This window comes from Salmo salar, chromosome 13 (assembly GCF_965601325.2).
Source record: "Salmo salar chromosome 13, fSalSal1, whole genome shotgun sequence".
Taxonomy (NCBI): domain Eukaryota; kingdom Metazoa; phylum Chordata; class Actinopteri; order Salmoniformes; family Salmonidae; genus Salmo; species Salmo salar.
Genome location: NC_138303.1, coordinates 114,880,978 through 114,905,309, shown reverse-complemented (window position 1 = coordinate 114,905,309; position 24,332 = coordinate 114,880,978). Strand labels below are relative to the sequence as shown.

Sequence of the window (24,332 nt, the reverse complement as noted above, 5' to 3'; positions counted from 1 at the left end):
ATGCCATCTTGGAATGATATGTATATAGTGTGTATATATAGTCTAGTGAGTGTGTATATAGTGTGTATATAGTGTGTTTTTAGTGTGTATATATAGTTTAGTGAGTGTGTATATATGATCTAGTGTATGTGTATATATAGTCTAGTAAGTGTGTATATAGTGTGTATATAGTGCGTATATATAGTCTAGTGAGTGTGTATAGAGTGTGTATAGTGTGTATATAGTGTGTATATATAGTCTAGTGAGTGTGTATATAGTGTGTATATAGTGTGTATATAGTGTGTACATAGTGTGTATATAGTGTGTATATAGTGTGTATATATAGTCTAGTGAGTGCGTATATAGTGTGTATATAGTGTGTATATAGTGTGTATATATAGTCTAGTGAGTGTGTATATAGTGTGTATATAGTGTGTATATAGTGTGTATATATAGTCTATTGAGTGTGTATATAGTGTGTACATAGTGTGTATATAGTGTGTATATAGTGTGTATATAGTGTGTATATATAGTCTAGTGAGTGCGTATATAGTGTGTATATAGTGTGTATATAGTGTGTATATATAGTCTAGTGAGTGTGTATATAGTGTGTATATAGTGTGTATATAGTGTGTATATATAGTCTAGTGAGTGTGTATATAGTGTGTATATATAGTCTAGTGAGTTTGTGTTCATTGTGTGTCTATCTAGTCTAATGAGTGTGTTTAGGATCAGTACAAGATAGAGTCATTGCAGGTAGGTTCAGGTACTGTTCTTTGATTATTTAGCAGTGTTATGGCTCGGGTTAGAATCTCTCCGCACTTTCTCCTGCAGTCTACAATCAGTTCCTTGCTTTTACAGACGTTGAGGGAGATGTTGTTGTCCTGGTACCAAGCTGCTAAGTCTCTGACCTCCTCCCAGTAGGTTGACTCATCTCCGTCGGTGATCAGGCCTACTGACGTTGTGTCACCAGTAATCTTGATGACGGTGTTGGACTCATGCTTGGCCACGTAGTCGTGGGTGAACAGGGAGTACAGGAGGGGATTAAGCACGCACCCCTGAGGGACCCCCGTGTTGAGGATCAGCGTGGTGGAGGTGTCGTTGCCTACCCTCACCACCTGGGGTCGGACAGTCAGGAAGTCCAGGATCCAGTTGCAGAGGGAGGTGCTCATACCCAGAGTCCTATAGTCCTTTCTGGGATTGGGGTTGTTGATCTGTGCCAACCTTTCAAATCACTTCATAATTACAGATCTGAGGTAGTCATTTAGGCAGTTTAAGTTAGAGCTTTTTGGAACAGGGACAATGTTGGTTAGTTAGAAACATGTTGTGATTACAGGCTGGAACAAGGAGAGCTTGAAAATGCCTGCTGGTCTAGTGCTTTGAGAACGTGCCATTGTATTGCATATGGCCATGTGACTGGTAACCTGTTTAAATTGTAAGTCGCTCTGGATAAGAGCGTCTGCTAACTAAATGACTTAAATGTAATGTAAATGTAATGTAATGTAAATGTTTTCTCTCAGCCACAGAGATCGATATCACACAGTAATCTGGAAAAACAGTGGCTTTCACACAAGGCAATGTTACATTCCTCAAAGCGAGCATAAATTGCATTTAGCTTCCTGCTTCTCCTGTGTCCAGATCCATCTTCCTGCTCCTCTGTCCTCATACATCTATCTGCTCCTCTGTCTTCATCCAATTTCCTGTTCCTCTGTCCTCATCCATCTACCTGCTCCTCTGTCCTCATCCATCTTCCTGCTCCTCTGTATTCATCCAATTTCCTGTTCCTCTGTCCTCATCCATCTACCTGCTCCTCTGTCCCTTTCCAATACCCTGCTCCTCTGTCCTCATCCATCTACCTGATCCTCTGTCCTCATCCATCTTCCTGCTCCTCTGTCCTCATCCATCTTCCTGCTCCTCTGTCCTCATCCAATATCCTGCTCCTCTGTATTCATCCAATACCCTGCTCCTCTGTCCTCATCCATCTACCTGCTCCTCTGTCCTCATCCATCTTCCTGCTCCTCTGTCCTCATCCATCTTCCTGCTCCTCTGTATTCATCCAATATCCTGCTCCTCTGTTCTCATCCATCTTCCTGCTCCTCTGTCCTCATCCAATACCCTGCTCCTCTGTCCTCATACATCTACCTGCTCCTCTGTATTCATCAACCACCCTGCTCCTCCTATGTCCTCACATGGGACACAGGATACTGTACCCCCTAGAACCCTACTGTACCCCCTGCAACACTACTGTATGCTAATGTACCCCCTAGAACCCTACTGTACCCCCTGCAACACTACTGTACACTAATGTACCCCCTAGAACCCTACTGTACCCCCTGCAACACTACTGTACACTAATGTACCCTCTAGAACCCTACTGTACCCCCTACAACACTACTGTACCCCCTATAACACTACTGTACCTCCTATAACACAACTGTACTCCCTAGAACATGACTGTACCCCCTAGAACACGACTGTACCCCCTAGAACACTGCTGTAACTCCTAGAACACGACTGTACCCCCTAGAACACCACTGTACCCCCTAGAACATGAGTGTACCCCCTTAGAACACAACTGTACCCCCTAGAACACTGCTGTACCCCCTAGAAGATGAATGTACCCCCTTAGAACACAACTGTACCCCTAGAACACAACTGTACCCTCTAGAACACAACTGTACCCCCTAGAACACTGCTGTACCCCCTAGAACACTGCTGTACCCCTAGAACACAATTGTACCCTCTAGAACACTGCTGTACCCCCTAGAACACTGCTGTACCCTCTAGAACACCGCTGTACCCCCTAGAACACCGCTGTACCCCCTAGAACACTGCTGTACCCCCTAGAACACCGCTGTACCCCCAGAACACCGCTGTACCCCTAGAACAGTGTTGTACCCCCTAGAACACTACTGTACCCCCTAGAACACTACTGATACAGGAAGCTTTGCCCCCTGTAATCCTACTCTCTGAATGTCACATATTTACAGAACTATTCAGCGTTTTGGTGAGTTCAGCCCTTTATCAGACGGAGGAGGATTGGATTGATCTTTGTTATGTTAAGCTGACACACACCACACACAGTGATTCCCACAGTCAGCACCTAGAGAGGCCACTCTGCTGCAGGCCATCAGGTTATTGCTATTGTGATGTCTCATTGTGATCATGTAATTTGCCGTAGGGCCATTCTGACCTGCTGTATCTAGCATTTATTGTATGTTCTTGTGTGGAGAATGACTTGCAACATCCACATGTTGTAATCACATTTAATAATGTTCTGAACATGGTCAGAAGTGACCAAAGGTCCACATTTAGCTGAAGCCTTAAGGCCTACTCTTCAATCCACGTTTAGCTGAAGCCTTAAGGCCTACTCTTCAACCCACGTTTAGCTGAAGCCTTAAGGTCTACTCTTCAATCCACGTTTAGCTGAAGCCTTAAGGGCTACTGTTCAATCCACATTTAGCTGAAGCCTTAAGGCCTACTCTTCAATCCACGTTTAGCTGAAGCCTTAAGGCCTACTCTTCAATCCACGTTTAGCTGAAGCCTTAAGGCCTACTGTTCAATCCACGTTTAGCTGAAGCCTTAAGGCCTACTCTTCAATCCACGTTTAGCTGAAGCCTTAAGGCCTACTCTTCAATCCACGTTTAGCTGAAGCCTTAAGGCCTACTCTTCAATCCACGTTTAGCTGAAGCCTTAAGGCCTACTCTTCAATCCACGTTTAGCTGAAGCCTTAAGGCCTACTGTTCAATCCACGTTTAGCTGAAGCCTTAAGGCCTACTCTTCAATTCACGTTTAGCTGAAGCCTTAAGGCCTACTCTTCAATCCACGTTTAGCTGAAGCCTTAAGGCCTACTCTTCAATCCACGTTTAGCTGAAGCCTTAAGGCCTACTCTTCCATCCACGTTTAGCTGAAGCCTTAAGGCCTACTGTTCAATCCACGTTTAGCTGAAGCCTTAAGGCCTACTCTTCAATCCACGTTTAGCTGAAGCCTTAAGGCCTACTCTTCAATCCACGTTTAGCTGATGCCTTAAGGCCTACTGTTAAATCCACGTTTAGCTGAAGCCTTAAGGCCTACTCTTCAATCCACGTTTAGCTGAAGCCTTAAGGCCTACTCTTCAATCCACATTTAGCTGAAGCCTTAAGGCCTACTGTTCAATCCACGTTTAGCTGAAGCCTTAAGGCCTACTCTTCAATCCACGTTTAGCTGAAGCCTTAAGGCCTACTCTTCAATCCACGTTTAGCTGAAGCCTTAAGGCCTACTCTTCAATCCACGTTTAGCTGAAGCCTTAAGGCCTACTCTTCAATCCACGTTTAGCTGAAGCCTTAAGGCCTACTGTTCAATCCACGTTTAGCTGAAGCCTTAAGGCCTACTCTTCAATCCACGTTTAGCTGAAGCCTTAAGGCCTACTCTTCAATCCACGTTTAGCTGAAGCCTTAAGGCCTACTGTTAAATCCACATTTAGCTGAAGCCTTAAGGCCTACTGTTCAATCCACGTTTAGCTGAAGCCTTAAGGCCTACTCTTCAATCCACATTTAGCTGAAGCCTTAAGGTCTACTCTTCAATCCACGTTTAGCTGAAGCCTTAATGGCTACTCTTCAATCCACGTTTAGCTGAAACCTTAAGGCCTACTCTTCAATCCACGTTTAGCTGAAGCCTTAAGGCCTACTCTTCAATCCACGTTTAGCTGAAGCCTTAAGGGCTACTGTTCAATGCCCTAAAAAACAGTCATAGCCTCTGCAGCACATTGCGTTGATATTGCCTGCTGTTAAACAGATGAAACCAGTGAATTGAAAAAAGCGAAGTAGTGATATCAGTCTGTTGTCATCTCAGGATCATTCTGCTAACTACCAAACGTAAAGGAACAATGACGTCGTTGCTAGGTTGCGAAAGAGAAGCAGAAGCAATTTGGTTGTGTTTGAGCCTTTTCATTAGTGTCAGTTTGGTGTTGAGAGTGAGAAAGAGAGCAGAAAGAGAGAGAGAGGGTGGTTAGAATGTGTCTTTGGGGGGTTAGAATGTGTCTTTGGGGGGGTTAGAATGTGTCTTTGGGGGGGTTAGAATGTGTCTTTGGGGGGTCAGAATGTGTCTTTGGGGGGTTAGAATGTGTCTTTGGGGGGGTCAGAATGTGTCTTTGGGGGGGTTAGAATGTGTCTTTGGGGGGGTTAGAATGTGTCTTTGGGGGGGTTAGAATGTATCTTTGGGGGGGTTAGAATGTGTCTTTGGGGGGGTTAGAATGTGTCTTTGGGGGGGGTTAGAATGTGTCTTTGGGGGGTTAGAATGTGTCTTTGGGGGGTTAGAATGTGTCTTTGGGGGGTTAGAATGTGTCTTTGGGGGGTTAGAATGTGTCTTTGGGGGGGTTAGAATGTATCTTTGGGGGGGTTAGAATGTGTCTTTGGGGGGGTTAGAATGTGTCTTTGGGGGGGTTAGAATGTGTAATGTGTCTTTGGGGGGTTAGAATGTGTCTTTGGGGGGTTAGAATGTGTCTTTGGGGGGGTTAGAATGTGTCTTTGGGGGGGTTAGAATGTATCTTTGGGGGGGTTAGAATGTGTCTTTGGGGGGTTAGAATGTGTCTTTGGGGGGGTTAGAATGTATCTTTGGGGGGGTTAGAATGTGTCTTTGGGGGGGTTAGAATGTGTCTTTGGGGGGGTTAGAATGTGTCTTTGGGGGGTTAGAATGTGTCTTTTGGGGGGTTAGAATGTGTCTTTGGGGGGGTTAGAATGTGTCTTTGGGGGGGTTAGAATGTATCTTTGGGGGGGTTAGAATGTGTCTTTGGGGGGGTTAGAATGTGTCTTTGGGGTGTGGCTAATATCCGTGGTTCCCTGGGCCGTGGGCTGTGCTGGTCTTGAGGTACTGGTGATGGAATTGATGGTATATATATACTTGTGTCCTGTCCAGGGGGTGTACTGGTACATCAAGCTGTCTCACTACAGAAACAGGAGATAGACTAGTGTCCTGTCCAGGGGGTGTACTGGTACATCAAGCTGTCTCACACTGCAGAAACAGGAGATAGACTAGTGTCCTGTCCAGGGGGTGTACTGGTACATCAAGCTGTCTCACACTGCAGAAACAGGAGATAGACTAGTGTCCTGTCCAGGGGGTGTACTGGTACATCAAGCTGTCTCACACTGCAGAAACAGGAGATAGACTAGTGTCCTGTCCAGGGGGTGTACTGGTACATCAAGCTGTCTCACTACAGAAACAGGAGATAGATTAGTGTCCTGTCCAGGGGGTGTACTGGTACATCAAGCTGTCTCACTATAGAAACAGGAGATAGACTAGTGTCCTGTCCAGGGGGTGTACTGGTACATCAAGCTGTCTCACACTGCAGAAACAGGAGATAGACTAGTGTCCTGTCCAGGGGGTGTACTGGTACATCAAGCTGTCTCACTACAGAAACAGGAGATAGACTAGTGTCCTGTCCAGGGGGTGTACTGGTACATCAAGCTGTCTCACTACAGAAACAGGAGATAGACTAGTGTCCTGTCCAGGGGGTGTACTGGTACATCAAGCTGTCTCACACTGCAGAAACAGGAGATAGACTAGTGTCCTGTCCAGGGGGTGTACTGGTACATCAAGCTGTCTCACTACAGAAACAGGAGATAGACTAGTGTCCTGTCCAGGGGGTGTACTGGTACATCAAGCTGTCTCACACTGCAGAAACAGGAGATAGACTAGTGTCCTGTCCAGGGGGTGTACTGGTACATCAAGCTGTCTCACACTGCAGAAACAGGAGATAGACTAGTGTCCTGTCCAGGGGGTGTACTGGTACATCAAGCTGTCTCACTACAGAAACAGGAGATAGATTAGTGTCCTGTCCAGGGGGTGTACTGGTACATCAAGCTGTCTCACTATAGAAACAGGAGATAGACTAGTGTCCTGTCCAGGGGGTGTACTGGTACATCAAGCTGTCTCACACTGCAGAAACAGGAGATAGACTAGTGTCCTGTCCAGGGGGTGTACTGGTACATCAAGCTGTCTCACTACAGAAACAGGAGATAGACTAGTGTCCTGTCCAGGGGGTGTACTGGTACATCAAGCTGTCTCACTACAGAAACAGGAGATAGACTAGTGTCCTGTCCAGGGGGTGTACTGGTACATCAAGCTGTCTCACACTGCAGAAACAGGAGATAGACTAGTGTCCTGTCCAGGGGGTGTACTGGTACATCAAGCTGTCTCACTACAGAAACAGGAGATAGACTAGTGTCCTGTCCAGGGGGTGTACTGGTACATCAAGCTGTCTCACACTGCAGAAACAGGAGATAGACTAGTGTCCTGTCCAGGGGGTGTCCTGTACATCAAGCTGTCTCACTACAGAAACAGGAGATAGACTAGTGTCCTGTCCAGGGGGTGTACTGGTACATCAAGCTGTCTCACTACAGAAACAGGAGATAGACTAGTGTCCTGTCCAGGGGGTGTACTGGTACATCAAGCTGTCTCACTACAGAAACAGGAGATAGACTAGTGTCCTGTCCAGGGGGTGTCCTGTACATCAAGCTGTCTCACTGCAGAAACAGGAGATAGACTAGTGTCCTGTCCAGGGGGTGTACTGGTACATCAAGCTGTCTCACTACAGAAACAGGAGATAGACTAGTGTCCTGTCCAGGGGGTGTCCTGTACATCAAGCTGTCTCACTACAGAAACAGGAGATAGACTAGTGTCCTGTCCAGGGGGTGTACTGGTACATCAAGCTGTCTCACTACAGAAACAGGAGATAGACTAGTGTCCTGTCCAGGGGGTGTACTGGTACATCAAGCTGTCTCACTGCAGAAACAGGAGATAGACTAGTGTCCTGTCCAGGGGGTGTACTGGTACATCAAGCTGTCTCACTGCAGAAACAGGAGATAGGCCAGTGCCCTACGGGCCGTTCTGGTTCAGACACGGCTTACTTACTATGGAGAGTATACAGTGGAGTTCATGGCTGAAAGTATGCTCTGTCATGCTGCCTGATTGGCAGAGTGAGGCCTCTCTTGCCCTCGTTCAGAGCTATAGGAAGCCCCCCTGTGGTGGAGCTTAGAGGAGGAATGCTTCCCAGAGGACAGAAAGCGTGATAGGAATGTTAGAGTGGTAGGAATGTTACACAGAGTGGTTTGAATGTTACACAGAGTGGTTTGAATGTTACACAGAGTGGTAGGAATGTTACACAGAGTGGTGGGAATGTTACACAGAGTGGTGGGAAGGTTACACAGAGTGGTGGGAATGTTACACAGAATGGTAGGAATGTTACACAGAATGGTAGGAATGTTACACAGAATGGTAGGAATGTTACACAGAATGGTAGGAATGTTACATAGAATGGTAGGAATGTTACACAGAATGGTATGAATGTTACACAGAATGGTATGAATGTTACACAGAATGGTAGGAATGTTACACAGAATGATCGGAATGTTTCACAGAATGGTAGGAATGATATACAGAATGATCGGAATGTTACACAGAATGATCGGAATGTTACACAGAATGATCGGAATGTTACACAGAATGGTAGGAATGTTACACAGAATGATCGGAATGTTTCACAGAATGGTAGGAATGATATACAGAATGATCGGAATGTTACACAGAATGATCGGAATGTTACACAGAATGATCGGAATGTTACACTGAATGATCAGAATGTTACACAGAAAAATCGGAATGTTACACAGAATGATCGGAATGTTACACAGAATGATCGGAATGTTACACGGGATGGTAGGAATGATATACAGAATGATCGGAATGTTACACAGAATGATCGGAATGTTACACAGAATGGTAGGAATGTTACACAGAATGATCGGAATGTTACACGGAATGGTAGGAATGATATACAGAATGATCGGAATGTTACACAGAATGATCGGAATGTTACACAGAATGGTAGGAATGTTACACAGAATGATCGGAATGTTACACAGAATGATCGGAATGTTACACGGAATGGTAGGAATTTAGAATCATGCTCCATGCCCCCCCCCCCATGCATCCTACTACCCTATTCCCTTGAATACATTACATTAACAAGTACACAGCCTCTGTGGAGTGAGTAGTGATGTCATCCCATTTCTCCTTCTCTGTTCAAAGAACACAGCTTAATAGACCTATTGATCCACCTCTATATGACTGATGAATGGAACCTGCTGCTCAGAATAAATCACTACAAAGGAACAACACAATTCCCATTCATTCACAACAATGTTTTCCACTTCCCCTTTTCCCTCTGATGTGGTCAGTCTGTAGCGTAACGTTTCCAGTAATCAATAAAGTTATTCAATGTTCTTCAACTTTTAAGTGTTGTGGAATTTGTGAAGTTAGATTGATTGATGCCAATAAATCCTGACTTATCTGAGTACTTAGACATTAGCGAAGCAGCCAATTGAGTTTATAGAAGCTGATTAGATTGATGCCCTCAATTGGAGAGTTGGTTCAATGAGTGAGATTGAGATGGGGGGAACTTCAGGATGGTATGACCTGATGGGGGGAACTTCAGGATGGTATGACCTGATGGGGGGAACTTCAGGATGGTATGACCTGATGGGGGGAACTTCAGGATGGTATGACCTGATGGGGGGAACTTCAGGATGGTATGACCTGATGGGGGGAACTTCAGGATGGTATGACCTGATGGGGGGAACTTCAGGATGGTATGACCTGATGGGGGGAACTTCAGGATGGTATGACCTGATGGGGGGAACTTCAGGATGGTATGACCTGATGGGGGGAACTTCAGGATGGTATGACCTGATGGGGGGAACTTCAGGATGGTATGACCTGATGGGGGGAACTTCAGGATGGTATGACCTGATGGGGGGAACTTCAGGATGGTATGACCTGATGGGGGGAACTTCAGGATGGTATGACCTGATGGGGGGAACTTCAGGATGGTATGACCTGATGGGGGGAACTTCAGGATGGTATGACCTGATGGGGGGAACTTCAGGATGGTATGACCTGATGGGGGGAACTTCAGGATGGTATGACCTGATGGGGGGAACTTCAGGATGGTATGACCTGATGGGGGGAACTTCAGGATGGTATGACCTGATGGGGGGAACTTCAGGATGGTATGACCTGATGGGGGGAACTTCAGGATGGTATGACCTGATGGGGGGAACTTCAGGATGGTATGACCTGATGGGGGGAACTTCAGGATGGTATGACCTGATGGGGGGAACTTCAGGATGGTATGACCTGATGGGGGGAACTTCAGGATGGTATGACCTGATGGGGGGAACTTCAGGATGGTATGACCTGATGGGGGGAACTTCAGGATGGTATGACCTGATGGGGGGAACTTCAGGATGGTATGAGAAGGAGTGGAGGGGGAGTGGAGGGGGAGAGTGGAGGGGGGGAGGAGTGGAGGAGGTGGGAGGAGTATAGTGGAGGAGAGTGGAGAGGGAGTGGAGGACGTGGAGGGGGTGGAGGAGGTGGAGGAGGTAGTGGAGGCGAGTGGGGGGAGTGGAGGAGGTGGAGAGGGGAGTGGAGGAGAGTGGAGCGGGAGTGGAGGAGGTGGAGGGGGATAGTGGAGGAGAGTGGAGAGGGAGTGGAGGAGAGTGGAGAGGGAGTGGAGGAGAGTGGACAGAGAGTATAGTGGAGGAGAGTGGAGAGGGAGTGGAGGAGAGTGGAGAGGGAGTATAGTGGAGGAGAGTGGAGAGGGAGTGGAGGCGAGTGGAGGGGGAGTGGAGGAGAGTGGCCCTCTCTTGGCAGGTTTGTTGTGCTGCCATATTCTTTCCATTATTTAATAATGGATTTAATGGTGCTCCGTGGGGTGTTCAAAGGTTCTGATATTTTTTATAACCCAACCCTGATCTGTTCTTCTCCACAACTTTGTCCCTGACCTGTTTGGAGAGCTCCTTGGTCTTCATGGCGCCGCTTGCTTGGTGGTGCCCCTTGCTTAGTGGTGTTGCAGACTCTGGGGCCTTTCAGAACAGGTGTATATATGCTGAGATCATGTGACAGATCATGTGACACTTAGATTGCACACAGTTGGACTTTATTTAACTAATTATGTGACTTCTGATGGTAATTGGTGGCACCAGATCTTATTTAGGAGCTTCATAGCGAAGGGGGTGAATACATATGAACACACCACTTTTGTTTTTTATTTATGAGAACTTTTTGAAAGAAGTAATTTTTTTCATTTCACTTCACCAATTTGGACTATTTTGTGTATGTCCATTACATGAAATCCAAATAAAAATCAATTTAAATTACAGGTTGTAATGCAACAAAATAGGAAAAACGCCAAGGGGGATGAATACTTTTGCAAGGCCCTGTACTTATGTGTGCTGTGAGGATGTGGTACTGTGCTGCTGGGGTGATGTGGTGATGTTTAGTTGTGGTGATGTGGTGATGTTTAGTTGGGGTGATGTTTAGTTGGGGTGATGTTTAGTTGGGGTGGTGTGGTGATGTTTAGTTGTGGTGATGTTTAGTTGTGGTGATGTTTAGTTGTGGTGATGTTTAGTTGTGGATGTTAGTTGTGGTGAGTTTAGTTGTGGTGATGTTTAGTTGTGTGATGTTTAGTTGTGGTGATGTGTGTGTTGAGTGGTGGTGTGTGGTGAGTGGTGTGTAGTTGTGGTGATGTTTAGTTGTGGTGATGTGGTGATGTTTAGTTGTGGTGATGTGGTGATGTTTAGTTGTGGTGATGTTTAGTTGTGTTGATGTTTAGTTGTGGTGATGTTTAGTTGTGGTGATGTTTAGTTGTGTTGATGTGGTGATGTTTAGTTGTGGTGATGTGGTGATGTTTAGTTGTGGTGATGTGGTGATGTTTAGTTGTGGTGATGTTTAGTTGTGTTGATGTTTAGTTGTGGTGATGTTTAGTTGTGGTGATGTTTAGTTGTGGTGATGTTTAGTTGTGGTGATGTTTAGTTGTGTTGATGTGGTGATGTTTAGTTGTGGTGATGTGGTGATGTTTAGTTGTGGTGGTGTGGTGATGTTTAGTTGTGGTGATGTTTAGTTGTGGTGATGTTTAGTTGTGGTGATGTTTAGTTGTGGTGATGTTTAGTTGTGGTGATGTTTAGTTGTGGTGATGTTTAGTTGTGGTGATGTTTAGTTGTGGTGATGTTTAGTTGTGGTGATGTTTAGTTGTGGTGATGTTTAGTTGTGTTGATGTGGTGATGTTTAGTTGTGGTGATGTTTAGTTGTGGTGATGTTTAGTTGTGGTGATGTTTAGTTGTGGTGATGTTTAGTTGTGGTGATGTTTAGTTGTTTAGTTGTGGTGATGTTTAGTTGTGGTGATGTGGTGATGTTTAGTTGTGGTGATGTTTAGTTGGGGTGGTGTGGTGATGTTTAGTTGTGGTGATGTTTAGTTGTGGTGATGTTTAGTTGTGGTGATGTTTAGTTGTGGTGATGTTTAGTTGTGGTGATGTTTAGTTGGGTGGTGTGGTGATGTTTAGTTGTGGTGATGTTTAGTTGTGGTGATGTTTAGTTGTGGTGATGTTTAGTTGTGGTGATGTTTAGTTGTGGTGATGTTTAGTTGTGTTGATGTGGTGATGTTTAGTTGTGGTGATGTTTAGTTGTGGTGATGTTTAGTTGGGGTGATGTTTAGTTGGGGTGATGTTTAGTTGTGGTGATGTTTAGTTGTGTTGATGTTTAGTTGTGGTGATGTTTAGTTGTGTTGATGTTTAGTTGTGGTGATGTTTAGTTGTGGTGATGTTTAGTTGTGGTGATGTTTAGTTGTGGTGATGTTTAGTTGTGGTGATGTTTAGTTGTGGTGATGTTTAGTTGTGGTGATGTGGTGATGTTTAGTTGTGGTGATGTTTAGTTGTGGTGATGTTTAGTTGTGGTGATGTTTAGTTGTGGTGTGGTGGTGTGGTGGTGTGGTGGTGTTGTTGTGTTGTGGTGATGGTGTGGTGTGGTGGTGTTTAGTTGTGGTGATGTGGTGGTGGTGTGGTGTGGTGGTGTGGTGGTGTGGTGTTGTGATGTTTAGTTGTGGTGATGTTGTGGTGGTGTGGTGTTGTTGTGTTGTGGTGATGGTGTGGTGGTGTGGTGGTGTTGTGTTGTGGTGATGTTGTGGTGGTGTGGTGTTGTTGTGTTGTGGTGATGTTGTGGTGGTGTGGTGTTGTTTAGTTGTGGTGATGTTTAGTTGTGGTGTGGTGGTGTGGTGGTGTTGTGTGGTGGTGTGGTGATGTGGTGGTGTGGTGGTGTGGTGTGGTGTGGTGGTGTGGTGATGTGGTGGTGTGGTGTGGTGGTGTGGTGTGGTGATGTGGTGGTGTGATGTTGTGGTGGTGTGGTGGTGTGGTGATGTGGTGGTGTGGTGGTGTGGTGGTGTGATGTTGTGGTGGTGTGGTGGTGTGGTGGTGGTGTGATGGTGTGGTGTGGTGGTGTGGTGTGGTGATGGTGTGGTGGTGTGGTGATGTGGTGTGGTGGTGTGGTGATGTGGTGGTGTGGTGGTGTGGTGATGTGGTGGTGTGGTGTGGTGGTGTGGTGGTGTGGTGTGGTGATGGTGTGGTGGTGTGGTGTGGTGATGTGGTGGTGTGATGTTGTGGGGGTGTGGTGGTGGTGTGGTGTGGTGGTGTGGTGATGTGGTGGTGTGGTGGTGTGGTGGTGTGGTGTGGTGATGTGGTGTGGTGTGGTGGTGTGATGGTGTGATGTGGTGTGGTGGTGGTGGTGGTGTGGTGATGTGGTGGTGTGGTGTGGTGATGTGGTGTGGTGGTCTGATGGTGTGGTGTGGTGGTGTGGTGGTGGTGTGATGTTGTGGTGGTGTGGTGTGGTGGTGGTGATGTGGTGGTGGTGGTGGTGTGGTGGTGTGGTGGTGTGGTGGTGTGGTGGTGTGATGTGGTGGTGGTGTGGTGTGGTGTTGTGGTGTGGTGGTGTGGTGATGTGGTGGTGGTGGTGGTGGTGGTGTGGTGGTGTGATGGTGTGGTGTGGTGGTGGTGTGGTGGTGGTGTGGTGGTGGTGATGTGGTGGTGTGATGGTGTGGTGGTGTGGTGTGGTGGTGGTGTGGTGGTGGTGATGTGGTGGTGTGATGGTGTGGTGGTGTGGTGGTGTGGTGATGTGGTGGTGGTGGTGGTGGTGTGGTGGTGTGATGGTGTGGTGTGGTGGTGGTGTGGTGGTGGTGTGGTGGTGGTGATGTGGTGGTGTGGTGGTGTGGTGGTGTGGTGGTGGTGTTGTGATGTGGTGTGGTGATGTTGGGCCCATCATCAACCCATCTTTTCTTTCTCATCTGCTGCTGCTCTCTTCTTTCCTCTCCAGCCTTCCTATCTTTCCTCTCCAGCCTTCCTATCTTTCCTCTCCAGCCTTCCTATCTTTCCTCTCCTCTTTCTCTGTCTCTATTCTCACCTGATTAAGAGTTCCACTGTTCTTTTCCCTTCCATCCTCATACCTCCCTCCCTACCTAGCTATCTTATCTTCCATCCCGTTTCTCTCTCTCTCTTTTCCCTATCTCTCTCCTGCTCTTTTTCTCTCTCCCTATGTCTCCATTCTCGCTCTGTATTTTCTCACCTGACAAAGAATGAAATAAACTCACCATCCCGTGTTCTCTTGTGCCTGTCTCTCCAGCGTCCCCTCGGGAACCCACGGTGATGTGTCGATCCAACACCTACCCTAAAGGTTTCTACTGTAGCTGGCACCTGCAGCACCCCACCTCCATACCCACAGACTTCGATGTCAACGTCCAGTAAGAAGCAAAACCTTTTATTTATTTAATTTTCTCTCTGTCTCGCTGTGTCTCTCTGTCTCTGTGTGTCTCTGTCTCTGTGTGTCTCTGTCTCTGTGTTTCTCTGTGTCTCTCTGTCTCTGTGTGTCTCTGTCTCTGTGTTTCTCTGTGTCTCTCTGTCTCTGTGTCTCTCTGGCTCTGTGTGTCTCTGTCTCACTGTGTCTCCGTGTCGCTCTGTGTTCTATGTCAGGTGGGTCATCTCTAAGGGAAGGAGTCCTTAGGGAGAAAGAGAAGGGAAAGAGAGATAAAGAGATATGGGGATCTGTAAACCTGAACCTTTTATTCTGTCTCTGTGTCAGGTGATAAATAGATAAGAAAGAGAGGTCTTAGAATCAACTATTAAAACCTGTTAGGGCTAGGGGGCAGTATTTGCACGGCCGGATAAAAAAACGTACCCGATTTAATCTGGTTACTATTCCTGCCCAGTAACTAGAATATGCATATAATTGTTTGATTTGGATAGAAAACACCCTAAAGTTTCTAAAACTGTTTGAATGGTGTCTGTGAGTATAACAGAACTCATATGGCAGGCAAAACCCTGAGACAAATCCTGACAGGAAACTGAAATCTGATGTGTGGATGTCACTTCAAACATTTGCCATTGAAACACACAGGGGCTTGTGATTTATTTATTCATTTTGCAATATTCTAAGTACATAGCCCAGCCATCACGGGCTAGCTATTTAGACACCCAGCAAGTTTAGCCTTCACCAAAATCAGATTTACTATTACAAAAGTTTGATTACCTTTATTGTCTTCGTCAGAATGCACTCCCAGGACTGCTACTTCAATAACAAATGTTGGTTTGGTCCAAAATAATCCATCGTTATATCCAAATAGCAGCGTTTTGTTCGTGCGTTCCAGACACTATCCGAAATGGTAAATCAGGGTCGCGAGCATGGCGCAATTCGTGACAAAAAAAATCTAAATATTCCATTACCGTACTTCGAAGCATGTCAACCGCTGTTTAAAATCCATGATAATATTCCGACCGGGAATCTCCTTTTAGGTAAACAGAGGAAAGAAAACAAAGCTTTCGGTCGACGCGGGCACGAGTCTGAGTCTCACAGTACTGTAACCAGCCACTACCCAAACGCGCTACTTTGTTTCAGCCAGAGCCTGCAAAGCCACGATTCAGCTTTTTGCCGCCTTCTGAGAGCCCATGTGAGCTGTAGGAAGTATCACGTAACAGCAGAGATCCTTTGTAATGGATAGAGATAATCAAGAAGGGGAAGAAATGGTCAGACAGGGTACTTCCTGTACAGAATCTTCTCAGGTTTTGACCTGCCATTTGAGTTCTGTTATACTCACAGACACCATTCAAACAGTTTTAGAAACTTTGGAGTGTTTTCTATCCAAAGCCAATAATTATATGCATATTCTAGTTACTGGGCAGGAGTAGTAACCAGATTAAATCGGGTACGTTTTTTTATCCAGCCGTGTCAATACTGCCCCCTAGCCCTAACAGGCTAAATACAACCCAAATTGAGAGAGAGAGAGAGAGTCTGCTTCACACTGATTAGGAGAGTCTAGAGAGAGGTCTGTCTGTCTCTGTCTGTCTTTCACAGAGAGAGGAGAGTCTAGAGAGATCTGTCTCTGTCTGTTTTACAGAGAGAGGAGAGTCTAGAGAGAGGTCTGTCTGTCTCTGTCTGTCTTTCACAGAGAGAGGAGAGTCTAGAGAGAGGTCTGCCTGTATGTCTGTCTGTCTGAGTGCTGGGGCTAAGAGGACACTTCACCATGCCTCAGAGGACTCACTGAGGACACACTGGGTATCTCTGTCACATCCTCTCTGTTGCTTTCTCTCTCTCTGTATCTTTCCCTCGCTCTATCTCTCGATCTCTCCTTCTCTCTCTCTCTTTCTCAGTTTCTCTCTTGCTCAGTCTCCTTCCCTCTCTCTCTCAGAGGACTCTAAGGGCACAGGGTAGCTCTGTCAATCAAGCTCTCTCATTCTCTCTTCTTCTTTCTCTCTCAGCTCTCTCTCTACTCTCACTCTACCCTCTTGCCTTCAATGCAGGCTCTGGTGTGTGGGGGATCAGGGAACCGTATTTCCTCTCTGTCCCCAGCAGGTGGTCTCCTAGCAACCTCATTAATGTTGTACAGCCAATATATCACATTAAAATAATAATAATTTACAGAACCACTAGGCCCTCTGAAATGGTAACTCTCCATGGACCATCATTCAAACCCTGATCTTTATTAAAACTTTGTCGGGAATTAACAAATTAGGCACATTTGGGCAGTATTGATACAACATTTTGAAAATAAATAAATTGGTTCATTGGATCAGTCTAAAACTTTGCACATACACTGCTGCCATCTAGTGGCCAAAATCTAAATTGCACCTGGGCTTTAATAATACATTATGGCTTTTCACTTGCATTTCAAAGATGACGGTACGCATTTTTTTTCATTGTATTATCCTTTACCAGATCAAATGTGTTAAATTCTCCTACATTCCTTTCACATTTTTACAAACTTCAAAGTGTTTCCTTTCAAATGGTACCAAGAATATGCATATCCTTAGGGTGGCAATGTAGCCTAGTGGTTAGAGCGTTGGACTAGTAACCGAAATGGTTGCATGATCAAATCCCCGAGCTGACAAGGTACAAATCTGTTGTTCTGCCCCTGAACAAGGCATTTAACCCACTGTTCCTAGGCTGTCATTGAAATTAAGAATTTGTTCCTAACTGATTTAACTAGTTAAATAAAGGTCAAATACAAAAATCCTTGCTTCAGGCAGTCAGATCTGGGTATGTCATTTTAGAAGACGAAATAAAAAAAAGGGGCGGATCCCTTAAGAAGTTTAAACCCCCAGGTACCACTTATAGAGAAAACCCTGATCCGTATTAACCCCCAGCATAGAGAACACCCTGATCCGTATTAACCCCCAGCATAGAGAACACCCTGATCCGTATTAACCCCCAGTATAGAGAACACCCTGATCCGTATTAACCCCCCCAGTATAGAGAACACCCTGATCCGTATTAACCCCCCAGTATAGAGGACACCCTGATCCGTATTAACCCCCAGTATAGAGAACAGACTGATCCGTATTAACCCCCAGTATAGAGAACACCCTGATCCGTATTAACCCCCAGTATAGAGAACACCCTGATCCGTATTAACCTCCAGTATAGAGAAAACCCTGATCCGTATTAATCCCCCAGTATAGAGGACACCCTGATCCGTATTAACCCCCAGTATAGAGAACAGACTGATCCGTATTAACCCCCAGTATAGAGAACACCCTGATCCGTATTAACCCCCAGTATAGAGAACACCCTGATCCGTATTAACCCCCAGTATAGAGAACACCCTGATCCGTATTAACCCCCAGTATAGAGAACACCCTGATCCGTATTAACCCCCAGTATAGAGAACACCCTGATCCGTATTAACCCCCAGTATAGAGAACACCCTGATCCGTATTAACCCCCAGTATAGAGAACACCCTGATCCGTATTACCCCCAGTATAGAGAACACCCTGATCCTTATTAACCCCCAGTATAGAGAACACCCTGATCCGTATTAACCCCCAGTATAGAGAACACCCTGATCCGTATTAACCCCCAGCATAGAGAACACCCTGATCCGTATTAACCCCCAGTATAGAGAACACCCTGATCCGTATTAACCCCCAGTATAGAGAACACCCTGATCCTTATTAACCGCCCCCCAGTATAGAGAACACCCTGATCCGTATTAACCCTTAGTATGGAGAACACCCTGATTCTTAAAAACCCTCAGTATAGAGAACACCCTGATCCGTATTACCCCCAGTATTGAGAACACCCTGATCCGTATTAACCCCCAGTATAGAGAACACCCTGATCCGTATTACCCCCAGTATTGAGAACACCCTGATCCTTATTAACCCCCAGTATAGAGAACACCCTGATCCATATTAACCCCCAGTATAGAGAACACCCTGATCCGTATTAACCCCAGTATAGAGAACACCCTGATCCGTATTAACCCCCAGTATAGAGAACACCCTGATCCGTATTAACCCCCAGTATAGAGAACACCCTGATCCTTATTAAACCCCAGTATAGAGATCACTCTGATCCGTATTAACCCCCAGTTTTAGAGAACACCCTGATCTGTATTAACCCCCAGTATAGAGAACACCCTGATCCGTATTAACCCCCAGTATAGAGAACACCCTGATCCGTATTAACCCCCAGTATAGAGAACACCCTGATCCGTATTAACCCCCAGTATAGAGAACACCCTGATCCTTATTAACCCCCAGTATAGAGATCACTCTGATCCGTATTAACCCCCAGTTTTAGAGAACACCCTGATCCGTATTAACCCCCAGTATAGAGAACACCCTGATCCGTATTAACCCCCAGTATAGAGAACACCCTGATCCTTATTAACCCCCAGTATAGAGATCACTCTGATCCGTATTAACCCCCAGTTTTAGAGAACACCCTGATCCGTATTAACCTCCAGTATAGAGAACACCCTGATCCGTATTAACCCCCAGTATAGAGAACACCCTGATCCTTATTAACCCCCAGTATAGAGAACACCCTGATCCGTATTAACCCCCAGTTTAGAGAACACCCTGATCCATATTAACCCCCAGTATAGAGAAAACCCTGATCCATATTAACCCCCAGTATAGAGAACACACTGATCCTTATTAACCCCCAGTATAGAGAACACCCTGATCCGTATTAACCCCCAGTATAGAGAACACCCTGATCCGTATTAACCCCCAGTATAGAGAACACCCTGATCCGTATTAACCCCCAGTATAGAGAACACCCTGATCCATATTAACCCCCAGTATAGAGAACACCCTGATCCGTATTAACCCCCAGTATAGAGAACACCCTGATCCATATTAACCCCCAGTATAGAGAACACCCTGATCCATATTAACCCCCAGTATAGAGAACACCCTGATCCATATTAACCCCCAGTATAGAGAACACCCTGATCCATATTAACCCACAGTATAGAGAACACCCTGATCCGTATTAACCCCCAGTATAGAGAACACCCTGATCCGTATTAACCCCCAGTATAGAGAACACCTAACCCCCAGTATAGAGAACACACTGATCCGTATTAACCCCCAGTATAGAGAACACCCTGATCCTTATTAACCCCCAGTATAGAGAACACCCTGATCCTTATTAACCCCCAGTATAGAGAACACCCTGATCCTTATTAACCCCCCCAGTATAGAGAACACCCTGATCCGTATTAACCCCCAGTATAGAGAACACCCTGATCCGTATTAACCTCCAGTACCATCCACACTACAACGACCTCCAATAGTCCTGCTTTTCTCGTTGGCTTCCTGGACTCTGGTCAGAGACATTGTGCTATATAGGAAATAGGGTGCCATGTAGGACAAACTATGTTCCTGATAACATCCTGGTCCACTGGCCCTTAGATAATTACACCAACATGATCAGTGCTGGATTTTAATTCATAAAATGTCAGATCAATTAATTATAGAATCACAACATCAGCCTTAGTTCCTATTGGCCCAGTGTCAGTGGGGAGGAGCCATTGAAGTTCTGTTCTAAATGCTCACACATAGAGATAAACGTCATCTCGTTGATAAGAGGGAAGCTAGTATCTGAGGTAGACTTTAGCTCGTTGATAAGAGGGAAGCTAGAATCTGAGGTAGACTTTAGCTCGTTGATAAGAGGGAAGCTAGAATCTGAGGTAGACTTTAGCTCATTGATAAGAGGGAAGCTAAAATCTGAGGTAGACTTTAGCTCGTTGATAAGAGGGAAGCTAGAATCTGAGGTAGACTTTAGCTCGTTGATAAGAGGGAAGCTAGAATCTGAGGTAGACTTTAGCTCGTTGATAAGAGGGAAGCTAGAATCTGAGGTAGACTTTAGCTCGTTGACAAGAGGGAAGCTAAAATCTGAGGTAGACTTTAGCTCGTTGATAAGAGGGAAGCTAGAATCTGAGGTAGAATTTAGCTCGTTGATAAGAGGGAAGCTAGTATCTGAGTTAGACTTTAGCTCATTGATAAGAGGGAAGCTAGAATCTGAGGTAGACTTTAGCTCGTTGATAAGAGGGAAGCTAGAATCTGAGGTAGACTTTAGCTCATTGATAAGAGGGAAGCTAAAATCTGAGGTAGACTTTAGCTCGTTGATAAGAGGGAAGCTAGAATCTGAGGTAGACTTTAGCTCGTTGATAAGAGGGAAGCTAGAATCTGAGTTAGACTTTAGCTCGTTGATAAGAGGGAAGCTAGTATCTGAGTTAGACTTTAGCTCGTTGATAAGAGGGAAGCTAGCCTCTTACATCTAGACGTTCCGCTAGCGGAACACCTGCTCCATTATCCAATGATGGGCGTGGCGCGAAATACAAACTCCTCTAAAATACAAAAACTTCAATTTTTCAAACATATGACTATTTCACAGCATTTTAAAGATAAGACTCTCCTTTATCTAACCACACTGTCCGATTTCAAAAAGGCTTTACAACGAAAGCAAAACATTAGATTATGTCAGCAGAGTACCAAGCCAGAAATAATCAGACACCCATTTTTCAAGCTAGCATATAATGTCACAAAAACCTAGAAGACAGCTAAATGCAACACTAACCTTTGATGATCTTCATCAGATGACAACCCTAGGACATTATGTTATACAATACATGCATGTTTTGTTCAATCAAGTTCATATTTATATCAAAAACCAGATTTTTACATTAGCATGTGACGTTCAGAACTAGCATACCCCCCGCAAACTTCCGGGGAATTCGCTAACATTTTACTAAATTACTCACGATAAACGTTCACAAAAAGCATAACAATTATTTTAAGAATTATAGATACAGACCTCCTCTATGCACTCGATATGTCCGATTTTAAAATAGCTTTTTGGTGAAAGCACATTTTGCAATATTCTAAGTACATAGCCCAGGCATCACGGGCTAGCTATTTAGACACCCGGCAAGTTTAGCACTCACCAATATCAGCTTTACTATTATAAAAGTTTCATTACCTTTTGTTGTCTTCGTCAGAATGCACTCCCAGGACTGCTACTTCAATAACAAATGTTGGTTTGGTCCAAAATAATCCATCGTTATATCCGAATAGCGGCGTTTTGTTCGTGCGTCCCAGACACTATCTGAAATTGCAAATCAGGGTCGCGCGCGTGGCGCAATTCGTGACAAAAAAAATCGAAATATTCCATTACCGTACTTCGAAGCATGTCAACCGCTGTTTAAAATCAATTTTTATGCCATTTTTCTCGTAAAAAAGCGATAATATTCCGACCGGGAATCTCCTTTTAGCTAAACAGAGGAAAGAAAACAAAGCATTCGGTCGACGCGGGCACGCGCCTGAGTCTCACAGTACTGTAACCAGCCACTACCCAAACACGCTACTTTGTTTCAGCCAGAGCCTGCAAAGCCACGATTCAGCTTTTTACCGCCTTCTGAGACCCTATGGCAGCCGTAGGAAGTGTCACGGGACAGCTAAGATCCTCACTCTTCAATAAGCAGAGACAAGAAGAACGACACCTTGTCAGACAGGCCACTTCCTGCCTGAAACCTTGTCAGGTTTTTGCCTGCCAAATGAGTTCTGTTATACTCAGACACCATTCAAACAGTTTTAGAACCTTTAGAGTGTTTTCTATCCATATGTAATAAGTATATGCATATTCTAGTTACTGGGTAGGAGTGGTAACCAGATTAAATCGGGCACGTTTTTTATCCAGCCGTGAAAATACTGCCCCCTAGCCATAACAGGCTAGAATCTGAGTTAGACTTTAGCTCGTTGATAAGAGGGAAGCTAGAATCTGAGGTAGACTTTAGCTCGTTGATAAGAGGGAAGCTAGAATCTGAGGTAGACTTTAGCTTGTTGATAAGAGGGAAGCTAAAATCTAGCTTTAGAATAAAGATAATTTAGCTCCTTCTAGCATAGTAAGAGGAAGTTAGCATTTAGATGGTATTCTAGCCAGAGGGAGCTGATATCAATGAAGTCATGAGAAGGAGATAGAGAAGAGAAGGGCCCGCTGTTCCCAGCCCAGATGATACCGCTGAGGTTGGCCGGGGGCAATCCTCACCCTCCGGGCCCCTAACCAGCCTGGAGCACCCGGAATCTCACCATCCTGTCAGCTAGAACCTACCAATGATGATGATGCTGTTTGCGGAACTTGGCTCATGGAAACTTGCCGGTCTTTAAAACCACTCTGAAATGTAGAATATTTTTTAAAATGTCTCGGTCTTTCACTGCCTAACATTGTCCCCCTACGTCGTTCTCTCTCTCTCTTTTCCTCTCTTCCTCACCTTCCTTCCTTCCTTCCTTCCTTCCTTCCTCCCCTCCTCCTCCTCCTCCTCCTCCTCCTCCTCCTCCTCCTCCTCCTCCTCCCCTCCCCCCCCCCCCCCCCCCCCCCCCCCCCCCAACATTCTCTCTCCTCTCCTCTCTCTCCTCTCAGACACAACCAGAAGTCCCTAGAAGCAACGAGGGATGCGGTCCATAAGAACCGCTGTCACGTTAAGTTCCTTGAGGTGTTCAGTAGCTACCCCTACAGAGTCAACGTCACGGCCGTCAACGCCCTGGGACGTGCCTCCACCGCCATCACCTTCGAAGAGTTCAACATTGGTACTCTCATCTTCATAATCTTCTTCCCCATCCTCCTCCTCCTCCTCATGTTTATTAGTTATTAACTAGAACACTGTAGAAGTGATGGCTGCCTCTTATTCTGGAGGATAAAATGAGTTCTGTACTGTCTGAACATCTCTCCGTCCCATCCTCCCGGGGTGGGGGGGGGGGGGGGGGTGCGTGCGTGCGTGCGTGCGTGCGTGCGTGTGTGTGTGTGTGTGTGTGAGAGAGAGCATGTGTGGGAACTCCTTCAAAACTGTTGGAAAAGCATTCCAGATGAAGCTGGTTGAGAGAATGTCAAGAGTGTACAAAGCTGTCATCAGGCAAAGGGGGGCTACTTTGAAGAATCTCAAATATAAAATATATTTTGATTTGTTTATAACTTTTTTTGGTCACTACATGATTCCGTATGTGTTATTTCACAGTTTTGATGTCTTCACTACTACTCTACAATGTAGAAAATGGTGAAAATAAAGAAAAACCCTGGAATGAGTAGGTGTCCAAACTTTGGACTGGTAGTGTATGGAGGAACAGCTCTCCCTCTCATCCTCCCTAGCTAACTGTATCAACCTTGACATCACACAAGTCATTGGGCCGTTAGATTTTATAGCTGACTCAACAATCTGAAGGCACCTGGAGGACAAACTGATTTGAACACGTTAGGACAGCAGAAACGCATTACAACAGACAGCAGAAACGCATTACAACAGACAGCAGAAACGCATTACAACAGACAGCAGAAACGCATTACAACAGACAGCAGAAACGCATTACAACAGACAGCAGAAACGCATTACAACAGACAGCAGAAACGCATTACAACAGACAGCAGAAACGCATTACAACAGACAGCAGAAACTCATTATAACAGACAGCAGAAACTCACTACAACAGACAGCAGGAACTCACTACAACAGACAGCAGAAACGCATTACAACAGACAGCAGAAACTCATTATAACAGACAGCAGAAACTCACTACAACAGACAGCAGGAACTCACTACAACAGACAGCAGAAACGCATTACAACAGACAGCAGAAACGCATTACAACAGACAGCAGAAACTCATTATAACAGACAGCAGAAACTCACTACAACAGACAGCAGGAACTCACTACAACAGACA

At 45.4% G+C, this 24,332-nt stretch overlaps 1 protein-coding gene across 1 annotated transcript in view; it reads left to right on the top strand.

The window, feature by feature from the left end:
* cntfr (ciliary neurotrophic factor receptor) overlaps positions 1-24,332 on the top strand; it is a 461,919-nt gene that overhangs the window by 345,053 nt on the left and 92,534 nt on the right. The window contains exons 4-5 of the mRNA XM_045692705.2: positions 14,458-14,575; positions 23,039-23,205. Coding sequence (XP_045548661.2) covers positions 14,458-14,575; positions 23,039-23,205 — 285 coding nt within the window. The remainder of the gene's footprint in view (positions 1-14,457; positions 14,576-23,038; positions 23,206-24,332) is intronic.